Below are 18,474 nucleotides of genomic sequence, written 5' to 3'. Positions count from 1 at the left end.
CGTATGGTGAACAGAAAGTTTAACCTCAGAAGTTTTCTTTAAACATATGTATGGGCGTGGCATTGATGTTATGACGTCATCGCCGTCCAACACCACTGAAAACTGAACAGGAAAATATATATGACAATAATGACAATTGCTGTTATATTTTTTCTTTTCTTTCAAGCACTTAATAAACAAAGTAAAAGTAAATCACAAAAAAACTTATTAACAGAAAAATATGGTAGGCGTTGTCTGTGGTGGGCGGGCCTTATTGGTTGATTGACAACAGGAACGAAGCGCTCAACGTGGCAAAATAAACTTCAGCGCATGAACTTTTAGTCTGGAGACAATGTGGAGGATTTATTTAGGTTCTGACTCGTTTTTAATTGTTTCCCTGGTGTGTTTCTGATTTTTAACAGTTCAGAATAATGTGTTTTACTAGAATGGATGATTTTTGCAACACAACGAGAAAGTGAGACTAACTAACTCTTTACTCTGCTGAAGAAATATCACCTGTGAGAGAGGTACGTTACACAGGTTACTTAATGTTTACTTTTGTATTCATTTATTATTAAACATATAAGTGATATGACACGTGCATAGCAACATAGCAACGTTTTCAACATAGCAACACGTTGTATTGCATTTTCATAAGATAAACTGTCTAGTTATTCCATCGCTTTTGTATATAAAAAGTAATATGCTAATTTAAACATCAAGAACAAATTTTAAACCTTACAGTGAGTGTATATAGAGTATAAAAATTTAAGTTTTTGTGACCTGGGTCACTTTGACTTTTAAATAAGATGCAAACGCAGAAGGCGCCACCAGCTGGCCAGTTTAAAAATCACTGAAATATTGTTGAGAATTGCATCAGATTACAGAACAAAAGCAGCCGGCTACATCTGACAAACTTGGAAAAATAATACAAATATATGCACAAATCACGAAGGGTGAAACCCTACAGAAATACTATGGTAAACATAATGGTAAATAATACTAACAGTTTTAAATTTCCGAAATAAACAAAATAAATAGTTGACTTGGAACCAGTGAAAGCAGTGACTGTAGATGTATACGTAATACAAATATTTAAAACAGCATTTCTATAATAATGCAATAAGATGTTCTGTATTAATAAAACTTGGTTGTTATAACGTTAGCTTATTTAACTTAAAACACAACTAGAATTTATATGCGCTATTAAAAGCTCTTTGACCTGACTATTTAATGGTGTTGTCTAACATTTTCTTAATGACTATATACAAGCCCTAAAAATCTTAAATGTAAAATTTCGTGATTTTCCATGTTGTATTGTACCTTTTAATTTTTAATTCATGTGAAGGACTCCCGTCGGCGATGCAAGAAAAGACAACCGGATGACATCAAAGTACCGCGAGACCGATTCGAGAAATCATACGAATGAGTCTGCTTTTGCATTGCTCTCGCGGTACTTTGATGTCACTTGCTTTTCGGTTCTTGGGGGCACTGCATGAAGTCGAACACACCTCCTGTGACGTCACTGCTCATGTGATCTGAAAGGTGGGCGGGGTTATACAAATATGGCGGGACTCTTGTTGTAGGCAGGCACGTGTGGACGATTCTGACATTCGCTACCGGAAATATGAATGAAATGTATTAAACGCGCCAAAAATAACGTCATTTTGTGTCGTGTCACACATTATTAGTCGTGTATAACACTTTGATCTGTGGAGAATATTGTGAAGTGATACTTCATAAATATCCGAGCCGTGGGTGTAAGCCAGTGACAATAGTACGCGCCATTGATCATCAGGACGTGTAACTTAAATGTGTGGAAACTCGAAAGAAAAATCATCAGCGATGACATTACATATTTCATTTTGTTATTTAACAACAATACGTTAGAACACACCTCTCATTTTCCGCGTACTGATTATACTTTCTTCATGGACAGGGCTATTCTTTATAAATCCTCGATAAAAATGAATGCAATACAAAATATAACTCGGATAGAGAAATAATGTGCAGTATATTATTATCAAATATGCAAATACTTAAAAAATACTAATTTTTCCGTATCCTTTTACTGGTTAAACTGCCTATGAAATGTTATATCTTACCAAACTTTCTTTTGTTTGTATTGCAGTAATACTTGTTTATTGTGTAACACCTGACAAGTTAGTCAATGTTTCCTGTTGATATACACGTGTTGCTTTAATACTGGCTATGAAACTGGTGGCTATGAGATTGTGCCAGGGTCCCCATTTTTACGACATTTTATAAAATACAATAATATATCATACATTTGGTATAATAAAAACCTCAGTAAAATAAGTGAAAGGGTGCACCCTACACAAGGTGGGCCAGATGTCGAAAGTTTAAGAACCACTACATTATTTTGTACTTCTGTAACATGTGATTTATACAGTGATGTTTTCTTGACTTTATTGATAAAGTGTAGTCTAATAACAGGTGTTCATGTAGCTCAATTGTAGTGTTGTATTAGCAGCTTCAATGCCATTCGATTCTCATACTGATAAAATGTATAGTCAGGGGTGCACATAACATTTTTTGTGTTGGTTTTCAAAGGAGCACCTGGAGATATTGTTTGGTACTTACACTATTCATGACACAGACATCCTTCATGCTGTCATCACCACTTATCTCCTGACTACTCTCTTCACCATATCTCTTTGGTTTAACATGGTAGACGATGATGTACATAAAATAAAATGTGCCTGGTTATGGTTTTTCACTCATGTAACCTTCAGAAAGAACTACTAGCCTAACTCCTATACATTTCCAATAGGTTATTGTTAAAAACAAGTTAATGGTCAGTAATAAAAAAAAATCAGTAGCACAAAAAATACAATAGAACAAACATACAAATGTTTTTAGGTTGGTCTGTAGTTTTCAGGTAAATCTTATTGAAGTTACCAAAGTTATTCAGTCAAGACAAGGAAATTATTATTGTCTTTTTCTGTGGTTTGATTACCTTAAAAACAGCATCAGGTTCATACTCTAAAAACACTTGAAATGCACAGATCCAATATATTGTTACAATACACATGCATTTTATTTCTTAATTGTTTTTATTTATTTAATATGTAAAAGACTTTTAATACTATAATCAGGGCATTTTGAGATAAATAATTGTGGTTTAAAGTGTCATCTTAAGTGCAAGAAAACAAACTCGGTTGGCATTTGTTGTGTGCGAACGCTCGCATTTTAAAGGTGCGCAAACAAACCTTTCAAACAACGCAGGAGTAAATTATAGAAATCTTAAATATTATTTAAATTGTCTAGGGGTGTAACGATTAATCGTGCAAATGCGCGTTTTCTCAATGAATGAATTTGAATGAATTATGTTGAAATCCCGGCACATCCGAACACCAGGGGGCGCTCTCATGCAGAAACTCCCTTTGTGCCACACAAGAAGTAGCATTACAAACGCTATTCCAGGAAATGTCTACACAGGAATATTTATACGCTGTTCTTCAAATTGTTTCAGGTATTTTCATGATAATAAAGAATATTTTGAATTAGGGATGGGCGATATGGCCTAAAATCAATATTGCGTTATACATTGCAGCCTCTTCTTGCGATATCGATATGTATTGCGATATAATAATTTCAATAGACTCGTTTCAGAACAGGTAATGTAGACCCTTAGAAAAGCCAAACTGCTAAAAAGTAAGTAAAAGTAAACCGTTATGGCCAGATTAGTCTTGTTACCTCTCTTAGCTGGAACTTTTGCCTGACACACTATACAGCAGGGGTGTCCAGACTTTTTTGTGTGGTGATCTACTTTTAAAATGATAAAGCCGACAAGATCTATCTGCTAAAAAAACACAGTAATTATTTTTATAACACTAAACACTTTAAATGCTTGTGGGGACTATACTGCATATATATATATACTGCATGTTTCACAATTATTAGACCATAATGCCAATTTCGCATGTGGAGCAGCAGTTAACTTATGTAACTTATGGCTTAAATCCAAAAAATAGATGTTGCATCGGTCATTTTCACGAGTTCCTCTGTTTCGCTGACGCTTTCATCCATGTTTATTCGGCTGCAGCTCGTGGCTCTAAAGTTCGCGGCTAGATTGTGTCATCAACATGCATTATCGCGATTAGGGCTGTCACTTTTGTGAAAAAATCATTTTCGATTTTTAATATATAAGTGTTCATTGAATCGATTGTAAAATCGATTTTCCAAGTAAAAGACGTTTCCATTTTCAACGCCAAATAACAGACAAATGTAAAGAGAGCGCCTGAAACGCACAAGTCAGCAATATTTCTTATTCATTGTCATTAAGTTTCGTGCAGAATAAAAAACATCAACAGTAGTTCAACATTCTCTAAAAAAATATGCAGAGTGGACTGCTGCCATAAATGAAAAACATTACTGCAGGTTCAACCGGCTGCTTTTATGATTTAGGCAATTCAAAAATTATTTTAAATAATGATTCGATCCATTTCAAACAACTGTTAAAAAATGAAACTTTAAATAGACTTACTTGAAGTTGAGAACATGCCGTGTATTTTTTTTATTAAACGTAACCGACACTAAGGCGGCACTAGGCAGGCATAATGAAATGCGCAAAAAGGCTAGGGCCATTACAAATTATTGGTCAGGAAAACAAGTCGATCAACATTTTAGGGGTCAAGAGCAGAGCGCTTTTCATTCACTATATGTCCATCTGTTCAGAAGACGCACTCCGACCGCACTGATGTCCCAGGGAAACTCGGGTACTTCGTTGCCAGCTGCGTATTTCGTACTGCCAATCTTCCGTCACAAAAGCGGGTCGCTGTCAGCTCGCAAGGGTGGCTCCTTGTCATAACTCATCATCTCCTGTAAGGTCACAATTTCGACGCAGTCTCGTGTTGCACAGGTTTATTGACGTTGTCCTCCATTTTCTTTGCAAAACACTAGATGCAGCGATTGAAAGCGTGAAACTATAGGTGCGTAAAATTGCTGGGTATTTTCTGTCTAGCTTTCGCACACCTACTGCACTTTCGTAATTCATTATTTTCTTTTTCTGTTTGTGAGTTTTGTTACATTTATTTTTTTAACTGTTTAATTCTTTTAAAATTAATAGTGTACATATTTTGTTAAAATCGATTGCCTATTTTCGTTTTCGAAACTCTTTTTGGTTGGTCCGATCGATTGTGCAATCGATTTTCGAACGAAAAGTGACAGCCCTAATCGCGATAGTGCAATAGATTTAAAATCTCTATCGTATGCCAATTTTCTATCGTTTATATTGCATATCGTTTATATTGCCCATCCCTATTTTGAATGATTTTGTTTAACGAGTGTTGCTTTTTTAAATGCACGGTATAAACGACTCCGACTCATAATGATTTTAGATTGATAAGGACTTCCAACTGACCAAATGCCGTAATAAAGGCACAAGCTGTGCATAAAACAAAGAATCGCAGCCTTGCGATTCAGAATCGATTTCAGACAGGCATTTTTAATGAGGACCGCGATTGAATCGTGATTGAATCGTTACATCCCTAAAATTGTCCAATCGGGCCAGTGACTGTTGCCTCGCTGCTATCATCATGCATTCATTATCTTACCAATGATCTTACCCTTATGTTGCAATTAATTAGGTAACTAATGTAACACAATTCCTGCAACGTTGGTACACATTTATTTTAATCGTGCATGCGCACCAGTTATGTGCACCCCTGTGTATAGTTTGAATGCACTGTATGTCGCTTTGGATAAAAGCATCTGTCATGTATCATATAAACAGTGCAAAGGCTTTTTATGTGCAATTATTTGTATATAAAACTAAATTTCTCTCTCTCTCACTCAGATGACATCAGAAAAACCTCCATTACCTGCTGATGATAACCAGCTGGAGGAGGCTGACCTGGGTTTAGGGACCGAGCAGGGGGTCCCCGTGGAGATAGCCAGAGATGGTTGGGACAGTAAAGTGGAATATTTCCTTGCTCAGGTCGGATTCAGTGTGGGGTTAGGAAATGTTTGGAGGTTCCCGTACCTTTGCCACCAGAATGGAGGAGGTGAGGGTGGTGGAGATCTTTTGCATCTTGGATATCTGTCTTTTGCTTTTAAGTTATGCCAGATTTTAATTACATTTACAAATTCTTAGTGCTGAAGCTTAATTGTGAACTCTGGTTATCATAATAATTAAACCATCATATCAATTGTTAGCTATACTATCACAATCACAGGATTGAAGCTTATGATTGATTGATTGACATGTTTCTGATTATTTCTTAGGAGCTTTCATCTTGCTCTATGTGGTGTTGATGGTGCTGGTTGGCGTGCCGTTGTTTTTTCTGGAGTTGGCCGCAGGGCAGAGCATCAGACAGGGCAGTATTGGCGTCTGGAGACACATTTCTCCCAAACTTGTTGGCATTGGATACTCCAGCTGTGTGGTGAGACATTCCTTACATTCCTGGTCACTCACAGTGGAAATTGTAATATAATTTTTACAGAAAACGTTTTTTTTTCACCATGGTATTTATACTATTATACACTCTTTTGTACTATTTCTCAGGTGTGTTCCTTTGTGGCGCTGTATTACAATGTAATCATTGGTTGGAGTATCTTTTACCTCGGAAGTTCCTTCCGGTATTCTCTACCTTGGCAAGACTGTCCAAAAGAAGGGAACGTCACTGGTACGAATTTTGTGTGTACAATCATAGTCATTTCTGACTAAGTGATGTTAAGAAGAGGATGTAAAGGCAAAAAATACTTAATGAAGATTCTAACTTTTGTTTTTCTTTCCATTAATAGTGAAAGAATGTGAGGCCAGCTCTCCAACGTCATATTTTTGGTATCGTAAGGCTCTGGATATCACTGATTCTATTAATGAAACGGGCGAGTTTAACCTCATCCTCACTGGATGCCTGCTGGCCGCTTGGGTCATGGTTTGCCTGGGAATGTACAAGGGCATTAAATCTACCGGCAAGGTACTGGGAGTGTTGAATATTTTCCTACACAGTCATTATTAAGCTTATGTATTACCTTTATAAGATCAAGTAAGCTTTGTCCTCCTGTCTGATGAATGGCTTCAGATACTTTGTGTGTTGTATTTTGATTATTGATAATATATTGGTTGTGTGTAGGTGATGTATTTCTCCTCCGTGTTTCCATACGTGGTGCTGCTGTGTTTCCTGATCAGAGGGTTGACGCTGGACGGGGCATCAGAGGGCATTAAATTCATGTTTTACCCCCGAGTACGAGCAAACGCACGCACATGCAAAAATAAACTTTTATCTTTCTCCATTGTTCACAATAACAGCAGGAATCTGAACTGGCTTTAAATTTCACTTTCAGCTGGAGATCTGGGCCGACGTTCAGGTGTGGCGTCAGGCGGCGACTCAGGTCTTCTTTGCTCTTGGTTTGGGTTTCGGTTCTGTGATTGCATATTCATCGTACAACCCGAGGAACAACAACTGCCACCGCGACGCCTTCACAGTGTCCGGTGTCAACTTCATGACGTCTGTTCTGGCCACGCTGGTGGTGTTTGCCGTGCTCGGCTTCAGAGCCAAAACCATCGCCACAGACTGTGCCAAAAGGTCAGTATGTTAAGTCATTCTCATTTGCTTAATGTGTGATTGCGACTATCTGCTTTGTATATATTATTATTATTATTATATTTTCACTGATTTACTTTACTAAACAATTCTGTACTTTTATAAAGTGCTTATTTTGCGGCAAAATGTTAAAGGTGCAGTGTGTAAAATTTTAGAAGGATTTTTTGATAGCAATGCAATAAAATCTACATAACTATATTATCAGGGGTGTATAAAGATCTCACAAAATGAACTATATTGTTATTATTATCTAAGAATGAGCCGTTTTATCTACGTACACTGTGGGTCCCCTTACATGGAAGTCGCCATTTTGCGGCATCATGTTTCTACAGTAGCCCTAAACGGACAAACTACTCTAGAGAGCGCATTTGTCACTACATTGTCTCAGACAATGACATTTTTATCCTGTGACGGCTACTGTAGCTTCTCTATGTGCTTCGAAAGGGAGTGGAGCAATTCGCAACCTTACCACTAGATGCTGCTAAAATCTACACACTGCACCTTTAAATGCTCTCTCATTTGTAAATGGTTTTGGATAAATGTGTCTTCTAAATCAGTTGAATTTAATATTAAAGCTCACGTAACACACGCTGTTTCTGCATTTCTGATATTAATCTGGAGTACCTATGGAGTAGTATGACATCCTTTATATCTCTGAAGAGTCTTTAGTTTAATCAGATTTATAAAAGAAAGATTAGCTTTACCGAATCTTTCCGATAACGTACGAAAAAATGAAGAAGGAGGAGTTATAACACGGGAGGAGCGAGTACGAGTCATACAACACTATACAACACTGTTTTAACTTATGATTCACTACATGTTCGTGTCATTTATATAATATACACGCGCCTATTTCCAACATAAGACAGAAGTCTTACTTACCACGTGTAACTCGTCATGACCCGGTTCTGAAAATCCACCGCATCAAACACACACGCAAAACTCCGCTGCTAAACCCGGATAATAAACTATATCCATTGTTTCCATAAGGCTGGATGTCTTCTCCTTACATCCAAAAACACACTTCTTGTTGTGCCATTGTTGACTTTTGAAATTAAACAAGGCTGAGTGGCGTGATAAGCTGTTAGCAAGCTCTAGCGTCTCCCGCTGACTGACGGCTGGGCGGGGTTTTCCGGGGGAAGTTTTCCGGCGGAAGCCCATATAAAGAAGTGATACGTATCGAAAACCCCTGAAACGTCAGTTAGAACCGTAATCGAAAAAAATTTGCCGAAACTTGTACGAACCCTGGCGAAGTGCATTCGGCACAGAAATACTCTGAAACACGCCCAACTGCATTTTTGACACTTTGCCTACGTTTAGCATGAGGAAACAACTCTAGAACTGTGTTAATAAGTCAGAATGCTTGAAAAACCATTAAACCCCCCCTTTAATGTGACAAGTCAGTTCAATATCATTTAAATTGTACCATGTTTACCATATTTAAACCATTAAAGTTAATGCTTCCCAGGATTTAAAATACTTAAATGTGTCTTTGTTACAGTAATATAAAAGCCGTGTTAGAGGCGATGTCCGCCTCCTCCCTCTCCGATATTCACACCAATGCATCGGCTGTGGAGAACATCACGCTTCCTCAGTATGAAATCTGGTACAGAGATCAGGGACACCAGTTCAACGTCTCCTCCTGCAGTCTGGAGGATGAAATGAAAAAGGTATGTAAGACACAGTGAAAAAAGTGAAAAATATAATTTGTATATTTTATGTGCGCAATATTGACATTATTGTATTGCATATTGTTCAGCATTCAGGATATTCTTTAACTCTTCCCTGTGTTTCTCTTCAGGGTGTCGAAGGAACAGGTCTGGCGTTCATTGCGTTTACCGAAGCGATGACGTTGTTTCCCGGCAGTCCATTCTGGTCGGCACTTTTCTTCCTAATGCTGCTCAATTTGGGTTTGTCCACCATGTTTGGAAATATGGCTGGAATTATGACCCCATTAACAGACACTTTTAAGACGCTACGCAAACGCAAACTGCTCTTTACAGGTACTCGTTTTTTTGTCAGTTCAGTATCAGTGTTTTTTTATGTTGTATGTTTTCAAAGTTTGTAACCATTTGGTCGATTTAATCGTTTTGGCCTCTCTGATTGGTTGCCCTCTCTCTCTCTCTCTCCTAGTGTGCAGCTGTACATTGGGCTTTCTGATTGGTTTGATATTCACTCAGCGCTGTGGGAACTACTTTGTAATGATGTTTGATGATTATTCTGCTACTCTTCCTCTCATCATCGTCGTCATCTTTCAGACCATCAGTGTGGCCTGGGTGTATGGAGCAGACAGGTACGTCACACCATTAAACGATATGTGCTTTGTTTTACAGTACACATTTGGCGTATTTTATTCAATTTAAAAGGTGACATATGCTCGTATTTGTATTTGAAGGTTTTTAGAGGATTTAAAGCAGATGTTGGGGCGTCCAATTCCAGTGGTGTACAAGTATCTTTGGAAGTACGTGTGTCCGATTGCCATGCTGGGACTTTTGGGTGCCAGTCTGCTTAAGATGTTCCTACAGCGGCCCACGTACACCGCTTGGAATAAAGAAAAGGTAAAGTCACACACTGTATGTCTTCACTTCAATTTTTATATCCTTCATTGATGCTTAATGAAATGTTTCTGTGTCAGGCGTCTGAGGAACATCTTCCCTATCCTGGTTGGGCGCTCGCCGTCCTGTCGTTTCTCATTATTGTTGCATCACTTCCTGTTCCTGTTGGATACCTACATTTCATTGTGGTAAAACGGCTCGGTCAGTCCACTTCAGATGCCGAGACTGGATACATGCCCTGTGCCACCACAGACACGGACCTGACCCCACTCGGCACATCTGCACTTTTGGTAGATAACCCAAATTTGCGTTTGACTGAGGAAAACACTAGATTTCTTTCTCAAAACGGACACGTGGAAAGTATGGAATTAAGTGCGTTATGAGAGAGAGCAAAACCAAATGTGAACGTTACAAACAAGTTTACAAACATCTTGGATGGATCAATTTTACTAAAAGTATCAATGCCACGGTTTAATTTTGATACTTGCAGACGTTCTTACATGGGAACAGTAATCGTTTTTAAAGAACAGTTTGTCCACAAAATGAATGGTTTGTCACCTTGGTCGTGTTTTATGTAGAACTGTAGATATTTATCAGTATGTCTGTTGTGTATGCAATAATTTTCCAAATCTGACATCTGTGATAATACACAACAGTGTCTTTGTTTACATACAGGAATGCAACTACATTTTTGGTGACAGAGGTTTTATTTTCTGGGGTGTCTTTGCCTTTAAAAGTAAAAACAATTACATGCTTCAGGTAGGACCAAATTAATATCTAAACAACTTGGGCACACTATGGTCTGATAGTCATGCACTATAGGTCTTTTCTCTTGTGTAAAAGTGTTTTTTTAGATAGAGAAACTCATTGCGTTATTGTGAATATGAAACAGAGACCAACATGGTTGTTCCTAAAATTAATATATAGTATTCAGTGCAGTTATTTAAATGAGTTTGTAATTTAAACATTGTAAATTATCTTTATTATACAAATTTAAAGCTGCATATTTGGTAAAAAAGAAATCTACAGCTGGTAAACAATAGTCCCTTTCACACATACAGTCTTTACTGGTAATTTACTGGTAAATTGCAGTTAACAGATCATGTGTGAACAGAACCTTTCCGGTAAATCAGTGCTCCCAATTTACCAGTAAGACAGGTTGTAAGATTACCAGTAATTTACCGGTAAGCGCTGTGTGTGAACGAAAATTATAGGATTACCGGCATTTAGAACGGACGACGTCAGACCGTGCTGACAGCTTCGGGCCAATCATAGCGTTTTAATACAGATGACGCGTTTACCCCCGCACTGTTTACTGACGTTTCCACACACATGCTGCTTGAAAGTTGAGCACACCTGCAGTTTACGTCCACATTTCTTCACCAAAGTTGTTAAAAACAGCTGACCGACGAATTGCCGACATCCTTAGCACGCCCTCTGTGAAGCCTAAAGTGCAAACAGTACTGTTGTTAAAAACGCATTTTCGGTTTGACGTCGTCTCATTCAATGTTGTTTGGTCATGAGCATCTTCGCGACTGTTTACCACAGACGTGAAAACAACAAAATACGGACCGTGGATATGAACGACGTGGATTGTTTACAAATACAACACTGAGCTCGCCGCGTGCTACAGGTACTTCCGCTTTCTCAACGAATTTACCGGTATTTTGATACTGATGTGTGAATGATGTCTTACTGGTAAAATAACGGAACGCCACTGCGTGTGTGAACAGCACATTTTTGTATTTACTGGTAAATTCATTCTGGTAAATTCATGGTAATTTACCAGAATTACTGTGTGAAAGAGGCTAATAACTTGCATGAGACATAAATCTCAAACATCAGAGCTCAGGTCACAAACTACGGTCTTTTGTGACAACTGTCAAGATGTGTATGGTTATAAAACAAAAGAAAAAATAGTTTGCACTTGTTTATATTTTTGGGGTAAAATATGCCTGAATGTTTCTTTGTGAGATCAACAAAATGTGTATTACGTTATTATGTGTATTGATTTTGTTTATATTCTGTAACATTTTTGCCCGGTTTCACAGTCAAGGGTTAAGGTTGGTCCCAGACTATAATTCATGTTTGAGTTGTCTTATCTGAAAATAACTTGCCCTGATATATCTTAAAATATGTCTGTCATTGTTTTGTCTCAAGATGGTCACTGATAATGTTTATTTTTTTAATATAAGTGACTTAAATATCTTAATTTAAATAAGACCTAGTCCTGGCTTAGGCTAAGCCTTGTCTGTTAAACCAGGCTTTTGTTAGTTTTTGCTTTGGTATGAACAAACATCTGATATTTTTCTGAGGTTTTTATGCATTTCCAGTTGTGTAAAAATGTTTAGATGCTTTTCACTTCTGGTTTTTAATGAAGTATTTTTTATGCAAAATGTTTTTGGTCAAACTTAATTTGTGCAAAGTTATCTGTGGCCTGCTGAAAAAAGCTGTTGTTTTATAAATGAATTGCTTTTTATTAACCCCAAATTATCTCTCTCATCCATGTTTCTAAGAGGTCTCATCTGGCCTGTGTGTCAGACAGATTTATGGCTTATAGTCATTGTAAATTATGATCTTTGCCTCTCACAGGGGTATGATGGCTTTTCTATGTTTTTCTTTGTGCTTGTATAGTAGATTGAACTCAGTTTGTATGTAGTTTGTTCTGGTGAGTAATATATACTGTTAGTTTTTCCTCATGTTCTTGATATTATGAACTAGAAGAAGGTACATGTCTTTGGCATCACTGTTAAATGCTGCAGTTTATTTTCAGTATTTCTTCCTGCTTGCCTTTTTTTCTTTCCACATGACATTTGCGTTAATGAGAAAACAATACAATTCCAACTTTTCTTTATGTAGGTTTAGATGTCAGATCATGTTAGACAAACAAGTTTTTTTTGATTGGTTGTTTTATGATACTTATTTCATTGTTTTGTTTGTAAGTTTATTTGACCTCATGGAAATTATCTCCATGAAGTTGGTATATGTGTTGATAATTTATTGATCATTTCATTCTTTGTATGTACAGCGTCCCAAAGCCTGAGAAAGGCACTTAATAAATAAATAAAACAATTATAATAATGTTGGTACCCTACATGAATATATGTCACCAAAGTTTGAATTTTTCTGTTCATTTGTATTGATAATTTTATTATAAGTGACACTATATATACATGATAAATGACATTAATCACTTCAGATGGGTTAATTCTGCTGAGAAAGCAAAGACTAGAAAAACAGCAGTATGCAGCTTTCTGTGAGATCTCGAGTTTGAAAACGACTTTATTGCATAAAACGCTTCAACTAACTTTAATTTTTGTGCAATTATTTATTTTACACAATAGTTTAATCATCTCCAACATTTATAATGCAATAAACATAATAATCACAAACTTTAGATCAATGCTAATCGAGCAAACCTCATTATAAAACATAATAAACGTGCTTGAGTTCAATGCGGTGCTGCGCAGCCCAATCGGCGCGTGACGTCACAATACCGCGAGAGTGATTCGAGAGCTGTGCGCACGGTACTTTGATGTCACACCCAAACAGTCTGCACAGCGAGCATGAAGTCGCACGTGCAATTTACGACAGGGAAGCGCAAAATAAACAATTAAAACACAACGATAACTGTGACGAGACGAAACTAAATAGACAGGAACGAGTAACCAGTGTGTTTTACTGGCACGTTTCGAGCGAGCGTTTTCAATTTGTCTCTAAGGTAGCTGCGCAGATGTAACTCAAGGTGGGGCTACAAGAACCTTGAGTTGTTTTTTATAACCTTCAGTAAAACGAGGGAGAATGAGATTCGCTTTGTTTTGTTTGTTAAATAACTTGAGAATTCATGGTCAATGTTTTTTGTGCACACTTCTAATCAGCACTAACAGTGTCGACGTTGTTTTGCAAAGCACTTGATTAAGCGTAGCCTACTGGAGTTTATTCCACGTGGATGTGGCTTTAAAAACACAGGTGTCATCTTTAATTTAATTTCAAACACTGTGTTTTTTTTAAACTAGCGAAAAGAATATATTACCGTCATACATTAATAAGGATACAGGTTAAGCTGAACTACAATTGGTCCCACTATGTAGTCTAGGCCCGCGCATACGTGACGTCAGAAGAGATTGCAGAAGAAATGAAAGAGTTGTTTCGGAACAACTGAAAAGCCACTGTTCATTCATTTAAAATGTGACCTTGACATGTTTTCATGAGATTTAAGGAAACTTGTATTTTCTCTTATGAAAGTGCCAGTTATTATACTGCATCATGTTTAAGTTTATAGTATTACCACACTAGACTAGACAGTGCTTGTGTTATCTTTCTGCGTATGTTCCCAAAGTGTTCCCTGGGCCCTGGGACTTTGGTTGTCATGGTGTGAAGCTCCACCCTGGAAAGAGAGAGCCCACAAACAAAAGTGATGCTTAACCCAGCTGAAAGACACAATCCACAGGAGGAGAAAAGCTCACAGAGACGTACAGCAGAAATCTGATTGAAGGTACGTGACGTGATAAAGAAGCAGTGATTTTAAAGAACAGGTGTGCTGTAGACAGAGGGTTAGTTTGAATCCTGTAATATGTTGTCTTTTTTAGTTAACTGTGCATTAAACTAGGAGTAACTGGTGTGAAATTGTGTCTTAACCAGTTGGTTAGAGCATCATCTTCAGCCATTCTGTGTTTGTTTACATCTGGTGAAAGAATCTTCTTCAATCAACATCAGTTTGATTATCCACAAATAACTTAATGCACAAAACTACATCCCAGCAAACACAAAACATTTTAACAACTTTTAGCAATGTTGTAGTTTGGTTGTAAAAGGTAATCCCATATGGCAAAAATACATAGTTTTAAATATATTTTAAAAAATAAAAAATGGCCAAACATATGTGTTGAAATATATTTAGAAATATGTTTAAAAATTTTATTTTTCACCAATATTTTTTGGCCATTTTGTGTATATTTTGAAATATATTTTTAAAGCATTGGAAGAAAAACGTTGTATGTTACAAACCTGTAAACATAACAAGTTTGAAAAGGTTAAATTTAAATATATTTTTAACTGCAAAATCTATATAATTGTATATTTTATTTATACTCATACATTTTATACAAATGTATATATTTCGGACAGGAAAGATTTTTTGCCATACAGGTTGTAAAATAAGATATGTATTTATTGCCCCTAAATACATTTTGAAATATAAGGTTAAAACTAAATATATTTTAAAATTAAAAATATATTTAATTAATAAGCTTTACTTTCTACAAAATGTGTTAAGCATATATTTGAAACATATTTTTGTCCAGTATTTTTTTTTGCCTTATGGGACGTTGCAGCACAACGTTTATAAAACGTGTTATAAAATCACAAACTAAATAAAAAAACAACGTAACAAAAAAGGACGTTTTTTAAAACGATGTAAAAATATGTATTTATAACGTTAAAAACACTGACATGTGTCGTATTAAGTACGTCGGAAAGTAACGTTATCACAACCTTTTTATAACGTGAAAAAACTTTTTATAACGTTTTTGTGTTTGCTGGGATGTTAATAAAAGTAAAATTCAGATAAGTCAGGACACTTTTTACCAGTTAAACTGTAAAAAAAATTTTTTACTCGAACATTTTCCCTTATAGACGATTTCAGCAGTAACAACATAAACAAGCAGCTTTCGTGGATAACACGTAACTTCGGGTAAACTTCGCTAAGAGTCAATAACAACAAAGTCCTTTTAAAGTAGTTTATAACAAGCAAATAAACAACACGTAGACTACCTAGGAAACCAAAACATTTCATATTCTAGACGAGGTATTTTTTCAAGAGCTCAGTTTCAGCAACTAGTCAGACCAATGAACAAACAGAAACCAGAAGTAGAATCCGAGTAAACGCGTAATCGCGTCACTGCACGTGTGTCCGATGAAACCGTCTTTGAATAGTGATACATTTTTAACTACTGAATCTGTATGAATTATATTAACATGGTGACCAATCAGAATTAAGTTTGCACAAGTTATACTGTAGTATATACTGTAATACAGAAAATGCATATATAGTACAAAAACTGTTTTAAGGCTTTGTTTAGACAAGTTTTTATTGTCGTCATGTAAAAGAAAATTGGAAGAAAAATATTTGGTGCTGTTTTCTTTAGAGCAGAGAAGTCTTGAAGGGATAATTCACCCAAAAATGAAAATTCTGTCATTTTCTAAATAAGATATTTTGGGTAAATGATGATAAGCACACAGTTGACGGTACCCATTTAATTCCATCATATTTGTTTTTCCTACTATGGAAGTCAATCAATCAGTGATTAATATCTCTCTGTCTGCAGTATGCTGAAGTGGATTCTGTTGGTGGTTTGTGTGTACGTGTGTTCGGGTCAAAATCCGATCCACAATGACCCAGAAAAGGAAACAGAACTGACCTCAGAACATGGCCATGTCACGCTAAAACAAACCTGTAAGTTCTCTCTATTCTCCTGTTCTGTCCTATTCATCCTCACATCTGTAGATTAAAACCCTTCTGTGGTTTGTATTATTGCAGATGTTCATTTGAATAAGGACAACAACAAGCTGGGTGTGTTTATCGCGGCTGCGCTGGGCACTCTGACCCTCATGGCTGTGGTCTACTGCATCTACAACCAGTTCTACACAAAAAACATTTACGCACACACACAGCTACACGAGTCAGGTACGCACACCTACACTTGTGCACATATGCAGATGGACAAATGTACGGGAATGAGACTAAAATATAGTTACAGAATATGCAGCAAGACCGTACACTAGGTTTGGGATTTATATAATGACAGTGGCTCTGTTATGTTAACCTTCATCTTAATTATTATGGCATCATTACATGTGACTTTCAATGAATCAGATTGATTCTGATTCTAAATGACTCGTTCACAAATCAGACTGAACTGATTGATTTGATTTGATTCAGATGCACTGATTCTTGAGTTCAGTTATCAGGTAATAATGACTTCATTAAATTTCATTGGAAGAAAGCAATGAACAGTGTTTATGAGCAACCCAGGAGGACTGAATAAATGATGACCGAAAGTGAATTATTCCTAAAAGCTCCTGTAAATGGATTTGTAATGACACACAAATGAGAATGAAGTAACGTCTCTCCATCCGTCAGATATCGCTCTGGATCTCAGCAGTTCCTCATCCTCTGTGTTTTCCGGCTATGTGGCAGACGGCTGGATGCAGAAGAGGATGGAGAAGGGAGGAGGGAGTTACGGCTCTCTCTCTGACACTCCTTCCATAATCACTCTGCCTCCTCCTCTGTCACCTCCTCAGAGAGCCTCTCCATTTCACTCGCTCTCTCGGTCCAGACCTCCTCCCTTGAGAACCATCTCTGCCCAGGACCTGGAGAAGAGCTTCCTATGAGATCATCTGTGTGTGTTTGTGTGCGCCTGTGTGAGCGAGTGTCTGGTGTGTACATTACAGAGTAAGCAAAATCCGTGCAGCTTCTGAATGTGTGAGAAATTGTGTGTTGATGTAATTGTTGTATTTTAATTTATCTAGCATAGTGCCTATTTTTTTAAAAGACGTTGCATCAAACGTTTAATCAAAACTTGCCTCTTTTAAGATGAAAAGTGTTTGTGATCTTCTTTACTTTTATGGCTGAGTAAAGTGTGCATGATTTAGTTTATTCAATACATAGGTTGTTTGTAGTGGCATATCATAACCACTACGTGGCTCTCTTCTTTGCGATGGGAGTTAAAAATAGACAAGGATAGTGTGTCCTTCATATGAAGGGTAAGGGATCAGAGCTCGACCCCTAACCCCCTCACTGTGTGTGTGTGCGTGCGCGCGTGTGTGTGGACACTGTGCAGATTTACAGTAATCTCATTTCAGCACCTTGGACAGCGACACGTGCAGACAAAACAGACTTTTATTAAAGGGATAGTTCACCCAGGGGTGAAGGTTTTGTCGTCATTTGCTCATTCTCATGTTGTTGCAGGCCTGTATTCATTTCTTTGTTCTGATTAGCACGAATGAAGATATTTTGAAGGATATTCGTAAACCTATTGTGAGCCCCATTTACCTCCATAGCATATAAGTGAATGGGGCTCACGAATGCTTCGGTTACTAATATCTTCCTTCGTGGTCGTCAGAACAGATACGTTTGTGCAGGTTTGTGGCGGCATGAGAGTGGGTGGATGATGACAGAATTTTCATTTTTGTGTGAACTATCCCTTTAACAACCACTGTTTCTCTCTGACTATTAAAGCTGTTATAATGTTTCTTTAACTATGTAATGCTGTATACTTAACATACATAATAAAGTTGCTTTGTGTTATATCGCTTGTTTAATTGTCTTAAATCAAGAGCTGGTTTATTTTTGGAAATGTTCTTCCACG

General features: G+C 37.0%; 2 protein-coding genes across 2 annotated transcripts in view; both read left to right on the top strand.

Annotated features, from left to right (window-relative positions):
- The window catches only part of LOC129425815 (immunoglobulin kappa light chain-like), a 688,217-nt gene that overhangs the window by 473,564 nt on the left and 196,179 nt on the right, over nucleotides 1-18,474 (top strand). The gene's annotated exons all lie outside the window — the stretch shown is intronic.
- slc6a16b (solute carrier family 6 member 16b) lies at nucleotides 263-13,199 on the top strand. The gene is made up of 12 exons (XM_055181388.2): nucleotides 263-506; nucleotides 5,801-6,008; nucleotides 6,229-6,386; nucleotides 6,509-6,629; nucleotides 6,748-6,923; nucleotides 7,080-7,190; nucleotides 7,291-7,532; nucleotides 9,052-9,220; nucleotides 9,352-9,553; nucleotides 9,684-9,843; nucleotides 9,946-10,108; nucleotides 10,186-13,199. The coding sequence occupies exons 2-12, from the start codon at nucleotides 5,801-5,803 to the stop codon at nucleotides 10,486-10,488; spliced, it is 2,013 nt and encodes a 670-aa protein (XP_055037363.2). The 5' UTR covers nucleotides 263-506; the 3' UTR covers nucleotides 10,489-13,199.

This window comes from Misgurnus anguillicaudatus, chromosome 25 (genome assembly GCF_027580225.2).
Source record: "Misgurnus anguillicaudatus chromosome 25, ASM2758022v2, whole genome shotgun sequence".
NCBI classification, from domain to species: Eukaryota; Metazoa; Chordata; class Actinopteri; order Cypriniformes; family Cobitidae; genus Misgurnus; species Misgurnus anguillicaudatus.
This window is presented reverse-complemented; position numbering and strand designations above follow the sequence as displayed.